The sequence below is a fragment of the Podarcis erhardii genome (assembly GCF_964252035.2).
Source record: "Podarcis erhardii genome assembly, chromosome: 2".
NCBI classification, from domain to species: domain Eukaryota; kingdom Metazoa; phylum Chordata; class Lepidosauria; order Squamata; family Lacertidae; genus Podarcis; species Podarcis erhardii.
The window spans coordinates 101,472,909-101,486,875 of NC_138498.1; the positions used below are offsets into that span (position 1 = coordinate 101,472,909).

Below are 13,967 nucleotides of genomic sequence, written 5' to 3' on the forward strand. Positions count from 1 at the left end.
TTGCAGGCTAGCCTTGATGAGAGATGAATGCAACTTTGCAACAAGCGGTAGCTTAGCACACTATGCATGCAATCATTTTCAAGCTGGACATTTATAACACCTCCAGAGTGAACATTTTGCCATGCATCCCTGTTAAATCAGAGAATGGGAGAGGAACATCAGAATATCCAAACTTAGTGATGATGACCAACTTACTATATAAATGCTAAAGTAAGTTTTCTTGGGTAGATGGCTATATTCCCCCAAGACAATGACTGATGGCAAGGGGAAGGCTAAGTCTCATCTTTCACTGCATGACATTTACAGCAAGTTACCTTCTTGCTGCTTGCTAATGAAATCTTCTCGGGGAGTTTCTGTTTGTTACCCTAGCAGAGACAGTTCTAATCTGTGGCATTCATTAGCTTAAAAATACTTGTTTGTGAAACCTAGCCCCCTTTCAGTCTCGGTGGCGATGCAGTTGTTAACCTTGGGCTGTATCCAATGCTAATCCTACTCAGAACAGACCCCCCCCCCCGAAGTTAATGGATGTGGCTCATTAATTTCAGTGGGTCTACGGGTGGCGCTGTGGGTTAAACTACAGAGCCTAGGACTTGCTGATCAGGAGGTCGGCGGTTCGAATCCCCGCGACGGGGTGAGCTCCCGTTGCTCGGTCCCTGCTCCTGCCAACCTAGCAGTTTGAAAGCACGTCAAAGTGCAAGTAGATAAATAGGTACCACTCCGGCGGGAAGGTAAACGGCGTTTCCATGCGCTGCTCTGGTTCACCAGAAGCAGCTTAGTCATGCTGACCACATGACCCGGAAGCTGTCTGCGGACAAATGCCGGCTCCCTCGGCCAATAAAGCGAGATGAGCACCGCAAACCTAGAGCTGGTCACAACTGGACCTAATGGTCAGGGGTCCCTTTACCTTTTACTTTGAGTAGATCTTGGTTAGATACAACCTTTTGCATATTTATTTCTGTATGTTTGATTAAGGGATGTGCTTAAGCAGAGTACACAAAGGAGGAGGCGCAAGTGTGATACCTTCCCAATGGCATTGGACAACAGCTTCCATCATTTGTGATCGTTGGCCCTCCTTGCTGGGATTGATGGAAGTTGTAGCACAGCATTTTCAGAAGGGCATCACGTTCCTACCCTAATAAAGGACAGCAGTGTCTACGGAAGTCAGCTAAAGAAAGGCAGTGTTAATACTGCCAATCTTCAAATGCACAGGGAAATCCTCAGCTGTGGTTTCTTGTTGGCTGGTAGTACTGCTCCTTGTCCTTCAGTTGAGAATACACAATGCAGATTGCGGCACATTTATTTCCTGGCTCGGTCCTTGGCAGCTAGAATTACTGTTGTAAATATGCCCTGATTTTAAATTACAAAGCACCACTCTATAGGCAAGTATTAACAAGAAAGTCTTCTCCAGGCTGTTCCTTGTGATGGTACGTTTTGCCTGGATGCAAACCGCCTGTGTTGTATATGTGTGTTTTTTCATACAAATTGTGTGTGTTAGCTTGTTTTGGTAAGAAGTCAATTACTGCTTGTTCTTCAACAAACTCTGGCAAAGAGCAAAACCCCTGCAAGATTCATGGGCCCTTGAAACGCCAAGCAGTAGCCTGTGTATATTTCCCACCAATTTCCCCCGCTATTTTCATTGGGGGGCAGCTGGAATTAATGGCAAACATTGAGAGGGAAGGTTTTTTCAGTCATTCATGTTTATGACATTTTAACATTTAATAACCCTGGTGCCATAAGCAAATCCCTTGTTCATTTTAAAAATGCAAAAGTTTTTCTTTGCTGTCATATTATTATTATTAATTAGGGAATATCTCATTGCTGAGATTACTCTGTCCAAATGAGTGACCAAATGTATGTATGTGTGTGTGTGTGTGTGTGAGAGAGAGAGAGAGAGGACACAATTCTATAAAAGGTGAACCCATACATGTTAATAGAATATTAGGAGTCTAAACCAGCTTCTATTGGTACCCCGGTTTGGTGCTTGGGCAAACAGTTTCAGAGCAAGACATGTCATAGTCTGCCCAATTTCTCCTTCATTTTCTCCCTCCATTCATGATTGAGTTATCAAAAATGGCTATCACTCCCCCTCCTGCTTTTGACAGAAGTGTGTGAAATAATACAGGCATACTAAATGTCTCTAAACTAAATAAAACCTGCAGAATTACTGAAAAATAGGGGATTTTGTGCTGGGCATCTTTAAAGTTTAACTTGCTTTTTGGGGGGTGGGGGAGAGAAAAGAAAACTTCCATAATGTGTTTATTTGGGGGATGAAATTTACAGGCAAGGTTACCTCTTCTGAGTGCAAGAATTCTGCCAGGTTTCAGAAGGATAGCTTCAGTGGTTTTCCTGCAATGGCAAACATTTCAGTTTTAGGGTGTGCTTGTATGCGCGCATGTGTGTCTCCCTGCTTTGTGGGCAATTGTTCTTACATTTTCAGAGATGCCCCTGCGTAAGAATCTTGAAAATTGTGAGAGATATAGGTCGATGGCCTTTGTGCTAGGTAAAGGTAAAGGGACCCCTGACCATTAGGTCCAGTCGTGGCCGACTCTGGGGTTGCGGCGCTCATCTTGCTTTATTGGCCGAGGGAGCTGGCATACAGCTTTCGGGTCACGTGGCCAGCATGACTAAGCCGCTTCTGGCGAACCAGAGCAGCGCACGGAAACGCCGTTTACCTTTCCGCCGGAGCGGTACCTATTTATCTACTTGCACTGCGTGCTTTCGAACTGCTAGGTTGGCAGGAGCAGGGACCGAGCAACAGGAGCTCACCCTGTTGCGGGGATTCGAACCGCCAACCTTCTGATCGGCAAGTCCTAGGCTCTGTGGTTTAACCCACAGCGCCACCTGTGGCCTTTTGTGCTAGATACTTTTAAATATTTTTTGTGGAGAAGAGCTAAAAATGTTTAGCTTTCTGGGTACATTCATCCCCTCTGATTACAAGCTTGACCTATCAGTCACAACCATTCCTGCCACTTTAACCTCTGTCCATAACGGTGGTGGTCTCCCTCTCCCCATCATCCCACTCGGATGGTATCATTCATCGAGAGGCATTCCTTCTGCTTTCAGCAGATTCCGGCCTGAAACTTCCCCAAACCCCCCTGTCTGGATTGCCGGTTTACCTCGAAGTGCTTGCAGTTCTCCGCATTTTGACTTGCACCGCCTCATAGAGAGCCCACTTTTTCTTGAGCAAGCCACCAATCTCTCTCGAGGCATCCTGCTTGCTTCTGGGATTTATCCAATGCATGAAAACGTTCCGAGAATGTTACTATTTATGATATGTAGAAAGCATTTATAATTTACACAACACCTCACAGTTTTAATCAGATTCACTGATAATCTAATTCTATACATATGGGAAACCGCAACTGGGAGGAACTTATAGAGGTGGAACTTGCACTGAATTTTGCTGCAACCTGGTCCAGCTCTTTAAATAGTGAGTGGCTTTTGCTGGCTTTCCTAGAATTCCTTGTGCAAGTGTGATGGACATATGGTTTCGTTTCAGAGGGCAGCAGACCTTAGTGTCAACCATGTTGGCGAAGGCTGGCTTAGATAAAGGCAGCTCAGGTGCCAATGTTCTGTTCTGCTTCCTGGTGCGTCAGCTGTTAAAGTTGAACAGACACTTGGAGACAAGGATTGTTCCCCCATTGTAGAGCTGCAAGCTTTCTCACAAGCAAGCAGCAGGTCAATGAGTCAGTTCACACACTTTTTAATTAGAAGTTGCGTTAGGTGTCACACTGCCCCATAGGTTCAGAGCAGGTTGAGATGACCCTGGAAACAGAAAGGTAAGCTTTGAAAAGGAAACACAGCCAAAGGCAGCCTTCTACAATCTTGTGCCCTCCATCATTCCTGGCCGTTGGCTATTTTGACCAGAGCTGGCGGGAGTAGTAGTCCAACAATGTCGGAGGGTGCCAAGTTGGGAAAGCTGCTTCAAGGCTTAGATTTGTCCCAACCATCTAATCTTTGACCCAGAATGTCTATGCGAGAACCTAGCTAGCTAGCTAAATCAACCAACCAACCAACCAACCAAGCTGAGAAATGGCTTTTCAAGCATTTCTCCTTGAATTTCAAATTTCCCTTTTGGGGACCTCCCCTCCCCATCCCTTTTTGTTCACCACACCATGCCTCTTTTTTTTCTTTTTGCTGATTTAGGTTTTCTCAAAAAAAATCAAGGAAATTGTTGGGGGTATTGCCTTTCCTTTTTGGCAAAAATCAACTGTGTGTTCATAAAAGCGTAATTTTTCTTATTTCTCATTTAAACAGATAATTTCAGTAAAGGCAAGTGAGTGTCATATGAGGAGCATGTTACCAAAAAAAAGATGGCTGAGGAGGCTTGTGGCCCAGTAGATAGGGGAAAGTGGGGGCCGCGATGAGTGTGTGTGTGTATGTGTGTGTGAGAGAGAGAGAGAGAGAGCTGTGTTCCTCAGTTTGTATGCATTTTTGAAGTGTGCCAGAAGTGTCTTCACATGTGTTTTGTGTGGAGAGGTTGTGAAATTTTCTGTGTGAAGGGTTTGTAGGTTTGCAGGTGATGGAGTTGTGTTATGAAGGGACCTGCCCAAGCAGGGGCCTTAGAAAGTAAGTCCCACTTAGTTCATTGAAGTTTATTCCCCACCTAAGTGGATATAGGCTTGCCACCTAAGTAAGGAGTTGAAGGTTTGAAACTTTACATACACCAGTTGATGGAAACTTGTTATGTAGGAAATGACCTGTTTGTTGACATGATTAAGATCTACAATACGCTGCGTACTGTTTTGTGGTATGCTTCTTTTTTAAAAAAAAATATTCACTTGTATCTTTTGTAACATAAGATAAATTTGGAGGTGCTTTTTTTTTGTCTAAAGCGAGTCAAGAGGCCTTCCCAGCTAAAACAATATACGATGCCCAAATCTATACTCCTTCCAGCTCATTTTTAGACCTATTATTATAACAGATCCATGGAATTAAATTTTCTGCCCTCTTTCTCAACAGGGCTCATGTGTAATTAAATTTCATTTAAAAAACAGAAAACCTTGACTCTTTCTCAAACCAAAGGTTTTTTCGATCCTAGAATTTCTCTCTGAAAGTGGACTTGAAAATTTTGCGGGGACTGAGAACACCCTTTATTAGGAAATAATAATGAGGGAGGTTCTCCCTCAGTCCCTGGCTGGGATTGTGAGGTCTAAGGTGAAGTGAAGATTGGGTGATGTTTAGACAGTGTTAAGCTTGAAGGTGCACCATGTCAACAAGAAATTTTGTCAGGGGCCCAATTGTATTTAAGGAAGACCATGTATAGACAAATATCTCAGTTACTGGCTAATACCAGACATGGAACATTTGCAGTGTAATACAGTGCTTTTAGTACAACTGCATCAGTGTATAAAGGGCCATTCTAGTTCAGCATTTCTCAGGTTTGGCTCCTATATAGTAACAGTTACAGATAGGTAGCCGTGTTGGTCTGCCATAGTCAAAACAAAACAAATTCCTTCCAGTAGCACCTTAAAGACCAACTAAGTCAGTTCTTGGTATGAGCTTTCGTGTGCATACACACTTTCGTGTGTATCTGAAGAAGTGTGCATGCACACGAAAGCTCATACCAAGAACTGACTTAGTTGGTCTTTAAGGTGCTACTGGAAGGAATTTGTTTTGTTTTTCCTATAAAGTAAGTATTTGATATCATGGACTAGCTTTGTGCTCCTGTATATCAATGATTTCTAAGGTTTTAGAAATCACTGATATACAGGAGCACAAGCTGACTACTCCATATTGATCCTAAAGATCCATTATATATCAATAACCCAATACGAATTTATTGTGGACATCTGACATCATGTTGCATGTCACCAAAAGCCATTCTTCACACACATTATTATTATTATTATTATTATTATTATTATTATTAATTATTTCTCATTCACACAACATGCTTCATTCTCTGCGTAGCATTGGATTGTGAAGCTATTTATCACATTAATGCATTAAAGGAGCAATAGAAAGAAAAGAGAGCATAATGTTATGTGTGTGTTTTTTAAAAAAAAAATGGGAGCAGATTTCACACTGTTGAGTTGCTTTGCAGTTTTTAACACATAGTTGAAACAGCACTTCTAGCTATTTGCTCCACAGTTCCTGTTTCCCGGATTTCTAAAGTAATTTGTTTCTTACCTTCTCACATCTGCTTAGGGACATTGTCTTCCTTTATTAAGACTCATTTCCCTTAAGCATGAACTCCATTTCCAATGGGACATTGTGCTACCAAAAAAGAAAAGAAAATGCCAATGGCAGGGACTGGGAGAATCCTTTTATCCAGTTTCCCCACTGTCAGAGAAACAATGATATGCGGCAGTGTTCCGGGTCTGTCTCCAAAATGTAAAATCTCCTCTAGGCTTTCCCTCTCAGCATTAAATGCTTTCTCATTTGCATTTTCATCACCATTAATGCCCAGGAGAGTGAAAGAAAGAAAAAAATCTCTCCTTGCCTCTGCTCCCTGGCCATCCATTCACCTCTCCCTATCCAAAAATAACATTGCATTCATTGTGAATCTGCTGCACTCTTAACTAGTTGATGGTGATCACTCCTATAATCATGCAGACTGGACTTGGAAGCAAACTTAAAGGGTTTGCCAGGAGCATCTGTATTTATAACTGACCCTTCTTAGAGTTAAACCTTACCCTTCTTTGTTCTCTTGCTTCTGCTTTTGCTTTCCTAATCCTGTGGTGGGGAAAACATACACCCCCACCCCCCAAAAAGGCTTGCGTTATTTTATTTTATTTAAGTATGTAGAAGCAGATCATCTATCTTATCTGCCTGTCTGTCTTGTGTTTCTGCACTACCGTTCCAATTGGTCTGATAAATTTGACACGCCGGCCGTGTCAAAAGGTAATATCCTTGGCTTAATTGTGAGCTAAGTCCCTCTTAATCCAGGGGAGCGTTTGAGATTCTGTCCAAGTGTTCAATTTCCCATGCCGCTGAGGTCTGTGAATTTCTTTCTCCAGCCTCCAGGCTGCTGCAGCACAAGTCAGCATAGCTAATGCAGATAGATCTCCTCCCTTCTCCAAGCGCGCGCTCTCTCTCTCTCTCTCTCTCTCTCTCTCTCTCTCCCCTCCCCTCTCCGACTCCCCCCCCCCCAAACCTCCAACGCTGTGCTTTGATTCGATATGAACAGACTGGCAACTCTGATGCTAGAGCAAAATCTGACATAACTCTGCAGATGGCTACGTTCGGATGATACACCTAGGGATTTCTCCCCCCCACCCCCCTTAAGGAAGGTAAAGATTTATATGCTGCTAATGGTTTGTTGTTGTTTTTTCTCCCCCCCCCCCCCCTTGTTGCCATTTTTTTCCAGGACTGCCAGCCCCTAAGAAGAGCCCAAAGTCGGTAAGCACTTTTACAGAGCTACTATACCTGTTTGATTATTTTCGTCCGAGGCATGGGTGGGCATTTCTGGAAATGCGAAATAAAAAAAAAATACGGTGTGGGTCCGCGGGGCTCCCCTCTTTCCCACCCCCCTTCCCTTCCAACCCCACCCCGGTGGTTGTCATTCCGTTTGAAAGTTGCGGTTCTGTCGCTGCACTTGATCGCTTTTGCATGGCTTGTGCTGAGCAGGGGTTAGCCGGGGAAGAATGCGGCGCAGGAGAAGATTTGGCCAGCGAGCTGGAGGGGATGGGCAGGCGGAGGGGTGTGTGGGCTTGGACGAAATTCAGCCTTACTTCTGGTGGACTGCTCTTCGCAGGCATTTAACTTGCCCGTGAAAATGCCATTGTTTCCTTCTTGGCACAATTGCGCGTGGAGACTCCACCTCCCTTTCAGATGGCATTCGCTAGCAGCGGGCTGCACTCGTTTTTGAGCACTATATGGTGGATAATTGGGGGAGAGGGAATTCCTGAAGCTTGTTTCCTAACAGCGGCAAGAGAGGAGGGGGGGTGGGGAGAGAACCCTTTTGGTAAGGGTATCATCCTAGTTCCCTGCCTGAGCCTTTCGCAGGTCCGACAGTCTCTTCTGCTCTCTGCAGGGCATCCTTTGTTGTTTGCTGGCTTTGCCAGGGTTTAGCAGTATTATGCTGCAGGTGTAGGTTCCCCCCTCAAACTGCCCCCCCCCAGTCCATTGCCTTTTTAGAGGAAAGATGGAGGGCTGCGGGAGTGTGGGGGGAAGGGGAGAGAATCAATATCCCCCTGTCCGTCCTGATCTTGTTTCTCTGTGGAACGGTTACCTGGTTGACACGCCAGCTAATAGCTTGTAGGCTGTTGTCCGGAAAGTACAATTAAAAACAGAGGACTCTGCCACTCCAGGGAGTGACACAGATCAAGAAGCATTATAGGGAGTTAACTGGCTGCAGAGTGAAAGTTTCTCCATTTGTTTGAAGAGTGTGCAGTGGTGGGGGAGAAGCAGAAAAAGCGGGGGGGGGGGGGCAAAGAGCTGTAACCAACCAGTTTTCCGAAACAAAATAAAAAAATTCCTTCCAGTAGCACCTTAAAGACCAACTGAGTTAGTTCTAGGTATGAGCTTTCGTGTGCATGCACACTTCTTCAGATACCATCTTCAGTTTTCCGAAGATGGAGAGATTGTTGCGGTAATGCAAGATGCTGTAAAACTTCCCTGGCGGTCGGCTCTGGGGCTCTTCCTGCACCTTTTACAATGCCCCGCCTTTTTCTGAGAAGCTACCCAAAGGGGAAGGCTGAGCAGAAGCCTCCTCCTCTTGATATACAAGTTTTCCCCCACCCCACCCCACCCCCTCTGCCCATGGAAAAGAAAGCCCCGAAATAATTAATGTGGTTCTACTGGCTTAGGGCCGCGCTGATTAAAGTCACATGACCTCGGGCCTCTACTATTGTCAGTTTGCATTAACGTTGGCCAGGGAGGAGAGCGCCGTTCGCGCTCAGCCTCAAATCCCACAAATGTCAAACCGTATGGGGTTTACTTCTGTGTCACAGTCAGGGAGGAATTTAGCCTTTGGTTAAAATAGAAGCCAGTGTGTAAAACATGTAGAAAGCGGATCAGATTTATTTGGGAAGAGGAGAGATAGCTGTTAGCTTTCGAGCAAAACAAACAAACAAAAAACCAACATTGGGGGAAGGGTATCGGGTCCCCATCTTCTTCCTGTCGTCCTTGTCTCACTGCCCCTGTTAATTAAGCCGCATCTAATGAATGGATTAACAAGGTTGATTTGGAAAAAGAAAAGAGGGAGAGGAAAAAAAGCAGTCAACTGCAATCAACTTATAGAAAATCTCCTCCAGTCATTTGGAGTTGCCGTGAACCGGCCTCTCCAGTGAATGGCGATAACATTAGGAGCTTTGAAATCCTGTGTGTGGATCCTAAATCCCTTTAGAGATAATCCTCCCCTAGTGAACAAAGAGACTGTTTACAAACAGGTGTCGTTCTGTAGCCCTTTCTCTTCCCATTCCTCCAACACTCTTCTCTCTCTCACGCACACCCTCAAACAGAATTCAGATTACCTCAGGAGATTGTATGGGATTTTTGTTTTAATTTTTTAATTTTTTTTGGTCAGTAAAGGAAAATGGAATCCTTGGATGACACATTGCTTCCCTCTACCTCTTCTTCATTTCCTTCACAATATTTTGAAACCTCAGTCAGAGCCCATCCTCTTCTAGGAGGAACACCCCCCCCCATAGTTTTTCCTTGTTTAAAAAGAGATTTCTAAAGGGGCCGTTGTTCAGCTAATGTTATAATGCTATTGTGTTGAGGGTGTTGCTGCTTTCTTTTCTAAATAATACAGTGCTTAGAGACAGTGGTATCCTGCTGTAGAAAAATGAGCAGGTCCGCACCAATCCAGGGCACTTATATCTTACTGAGATGAAATCACACACAGTATTATATTCAGCAATCCATTGTTTGCTTTTAAGGGAGAGGTAGAAAAATAATAATGAAGCTTCAGCGTTGCTGAAGGCTGTGAGCAGCAAATTGGTTCAAGTTTTCTGTGGACATGTTACGCCCAGTGCCAATCCATGTGGGAGTTCCCTGAATCCAATTCTTGAAAATGCCATGAAATATTTCCACTGGCTGTTGCTATTCAGAGAAGCCTGCATGTTGACAGCTTAGTGTGATGACGCAGACCACGCAAATGCCAAGCGTCAGCCCTCGGAAGGCCCCTGAGGCTTCTTACGTGGTCTTGTGGTCGTGCTCCTTTTTGCCTTCCACCTTTCCGGTTTTTCTCCAGGAGTCCCTTAAAGCACTAATTATTTCTTGATCAATAATAGATTAGCTCCTTTGCTATGAGCAATGTGTAGACACTCTTTGCGGCATTAAAAGGGGTGGGGGATCTTCCTCTTCTCTCCCCACCCCCACCCCCACCCCTCCATCCTCCTCCTCTGAATTAAATTCAAATAAAGTTCAGCTTGACCCTTCCTTTGCTGCCCCTGCCACTGATCAGCCATAGGCCTGGTTCACACAACATCCTAAGACAAATCGTGACCTAGTGAGACTGCATGAACTTGCAGCCTCCCAGAGAAGCTTCCGCTGCCCCTTTGCCCTGGTTCTTGTGGCTGCTGTGCTGTGCTAAGCCAAGGTTTGGTTTTGTGTGTTGTCCATGCGAGGACTTGTGATGAAGGACCCCCTACTCACTAGCCATGAGCTGGAGCCAGGAGTTGTTCGTGGCCACAGTTTACTGGTTAACCAAGAGTCCTAAGTTGGAAGATGCACAAGCCAAGCCTTGATTTAGCTCACCGCAGTGTGGCAGCAAAACGGACTAGCAAAGGCGGCTGCAAAGCCCTCTCCAGGAGCCTTCTTTTTTCGTGTGGCCTCACTACATCTGGGGTAGAAAACCGTTTTTCAGCCATTACCTTCTGGGAGCTGCATACTGGTGGTGGGCGGGGCCAGAGGCAAAAGTGGGCAGAGCAATGAATGCAGTTTTTTTTTTCCCTTGGTGCAGAAGGCTAGATTCTGTGCACACTTAAATACACTGCTGTTTCCTCCATCCAGCCAAGCAATAGCCATTATCAAAGTTCAAGGAGCCAGGCAGAAACACTCAAGTACAATGTGATACAGGACCAGTGAGGGGGCTGGCTGCAGAGGGTCTGTGGCCTGGGGAGAGGGCCAAGGGCCAGAGAGAGAGGTTCGGAGGGCCGCTAAGCTAGGGATTCTCTTAGCACATCATGTGAACTGGGCCATATTTTGCAGGTAATGATTATCACTGGAAGGCCAAATTTGCATGTAATGTATCAGTATGGTTGATGCCAGGACACAAACTATGTATGTATTGTTGTTGGCGCCCATCTGTCTCAAGAGGTGGGAGGAGTCAAACTGCTGCATTAGCATCACCAAAGTGACCTCCCCGGGGTGCAAGCCTGGGCAGTGTGGATGGAGGTCCCAGGCCGCCCAGGCGATGACCCTCCTCTTGGCCTCGCTGATGGGTAAGCAGGGCTATATGTTTGGTTTGCAGGAGTTGCCGGAAGGCACCATCAACCATTTTAGGGACTCCACTCCAGATTTGTGTGGGGTTTACTCATTAGTCTTTTCTTCTCCTGAAGATACCCTGCAAAGCAGTGGAGGTTTAAGATCAGAGTTTTACTTCTCTTAGATGGGCTGCCTTCTCAGGTTGATGAGCCCCATCTGCCCCTCAGTTCCCTCTATGGCACATGCAGAAGCTGCCTTCTTGACACCTTAAGAAGCAGGCTTACAGCCTGGCAAGTATAGCACTGCCAGGAAAATATGGTTCTAGTAAATCTCATAGAAGCACCTGCCTCCTAAGGCGTCCTATCTACCCCTGCGCACCTGTGATTTCAAATTAAGTAGCAAGATTTTCTAAAGAAAATAAAAGATGCCTGTCGAGACATAAACATATGGAAGGATCATTTCCCCTTATCATGCATGTGCAGGCTGTCTCTTGCCAATCAGCGGTGGGAAACTTTAATCCCACACCTCTTTATCTGGCCCTTAGGATACACCCCAGGCTGTGACCCTCCCTTGACTCCATCCCACTTGCTACATGCCCTCCTTGAGTCTTTTGTCTAGCCAGAATGGCCCCTGGAAGATTACCCACAAGGGAATGTGGCCCTCAAAAAAGTGAACAAGAAGTACGATATTGAATTTTTCTTGTCTCCAGGAGGGTCCACGAGCCTGTTTTAAGTCTGGCAAGCTGTTGTGGAATACCCGCCTGTGCCAATAGCTAAATTCCCAGCTGCCACGATCCAAAATATTGGTGTCAGCCCATTCCACAAAGACCCAACTGTCTTTTGCTTCCTATGAATGAATGGATGTGTGAATGGAAGAAGAAAGATCGCGGCTGCCAGTCTGAGACCCCAGCAGCTGGGAATCTCAGTGCCGATAGTTCTTTGCAGTACAGGAAGAAAGGAGGGTCCGTAGGCGAATGAAAAACAACAGAGAGTAGTCCACCAAGAACTATATACCCAAGATAGCTGACGATCTGGGGGAAAGAGAGCTGTTCAAAGAGGGCTGCTTCATTATCAGTTTGCAACCCAAATTCTAGTAAGGGAGACAATGAGTGGGGAAGGTAGCTTTCCTTTAAGAAAAAATGCTGCACCCCTTCTCCTCTCTCACAATGTTTATCATTCTGAAAGTGGCCTTCATTTGAATCTCGGTGTAGTCACTTGCTAATATGTCTACTGAGCCCTCATCCATTCTCCTATAGATGCGCAGCTCTGCTACGCTTTTCTAGGTAGCAGCATGTTCAGAATGTATCACAACATCAGGCAAAAACTTCTTTAGCCCAATAATTTGTTGCAGACCTGTAGGGTAGCTCTGCTGCATGGTTTCAGCTTACAGAAAAGAGAAGCGTTAGAAATTTGGCTGCAGTGTATCTTGATTCCATTCACTTCCCCCCTCCCATCCCAGTCAAAATCTCTGATGACACTAAAGTACACAGAATGTTACCAACATTATTACTATGCAGAATCATATGAGTTGAAAAGGGAACTCAGTGGTCATCTAGTTCATCTTACTACCAATGCAGTGGTTTGAAGGGTTGTAGCCAATGTTCAGCCTACACAGAATGGACCCACTGAAATCCACGAGCATTATCAACTGGCATCTATTACATTCATTGGGTCTACTCTCAGTAAAAGTTAGTTGCTTGCAATCCTCTGTATTTGTCTATAGCTTTTGCACATCAACAAATATTTTTATGATATATGTGTGTGTATACACACATACACAGAGAGAGAGAGAGGAATTCATCCCACACTCCCCTGGCTCCCATAGCATGGTCACCTCACAACTGGACTAGAGCTTCCATTGCACCCTATCGTGCTTGGATGATGCATTCTGCTCCAATGTTGGCCCACCACAGCATTGGGTGTTTGCCAATGGGCAGCACCCTTAGGAAGGTCCGCTGCCAAACCAACCAGGCCTCTCAGCACTTGGCAAAGGAAAGGTTTGCACTTGCCACTTTTAATTCTCTGACACCCCTCCTCTGGAGCTCGCGACATAGTGTTGCTCCAGAGGTATATGGGGGAACTAAAACGGCCAGAGGCGGCTGCAGTACTTACTAATATGACAGGCATTTTTGCTTCTGCTATGCCCACCTGATACTGTTAAGGGTGGGTCCTCCTTCAGGACACCTAGGGTCCTCTAATGAGTACATGCTAACTGCTGCTTACTTTTCTCCATAGACATGAATGGATACCACTCACTTAAAAAGCAGAAAGTGAAGTGATGTTCTTAGGGACCTTGCTGAGTTTAGGGAACAAATCCCTCTCCCATCTCTGATACCGGGCAGTCCATCCTTTGCTGACAAAGCCCTCTTGGGATACCCACAATTCCCTTCTGTGCATCTCCCATGGATTCCTACAACTATGGGCTCTCTTCCACTCCTCAACCATGGTGGGTGTGTTATTTTTTGTGTGTACAGTATATATATGGTCCATAAATATACAAAATGAAAGAAATGGGGTCTTGGATGAAGTGAGACGACTAGGCGTGACAGCAGATTAGCAACCTTGGAGACAGACAACTTGTCAATTTTATCTGCAGACTGCACTTGATTATGTGCTTTGTGGCAGAAGTGAACTTCCTTAGATCAGGGTTTG

The 13,967-nt window shown here is 45.2% G+C and overlaps 1 protein-coding gene and 1 long non-coding RNA gene across 14 annotated transcripts in view; one reads left to right on the forward strand and one right to left on the reverse strand.

Moving 5' to 3' along the window:
* MAGI1 (membrane associated guanylate kinase, WW and PDZ domain containing 1) overlaps positions 1-13,967 on the forward strand; it is a 503,738-nt gene that overhangs the window by 436,074 nt on the left and 53,697 nt on the right. For all 13 annotated transcript variants that reach the window (XM_081852289.1, XM_081852290.1, XM_081852295.1 and 10 more), the window contains one exon: positions 7,313-7,344. In XM_081852289.1, coding sequence (XP_081708415.1) covers positions 7,313-7,344 — 32 coding nt within the window. The remainder of the gene's footprint in view (positions 1-7,312; positions 7,345-13,967) is intronic.
* LOC309337488 lies at positions 2,837-7,447 on the reverse strand. The gene is made up of 3 exons (XR_014154353.1): positions 7,372-7,447; positions 6,133-6,219; positions 2,837-3,765 (listed from the first exon to the last, which is right to left on the reverse strand). It is a non-coding gene; the product is annotated as an uncharacterized lncRNA (long non-coding RNA).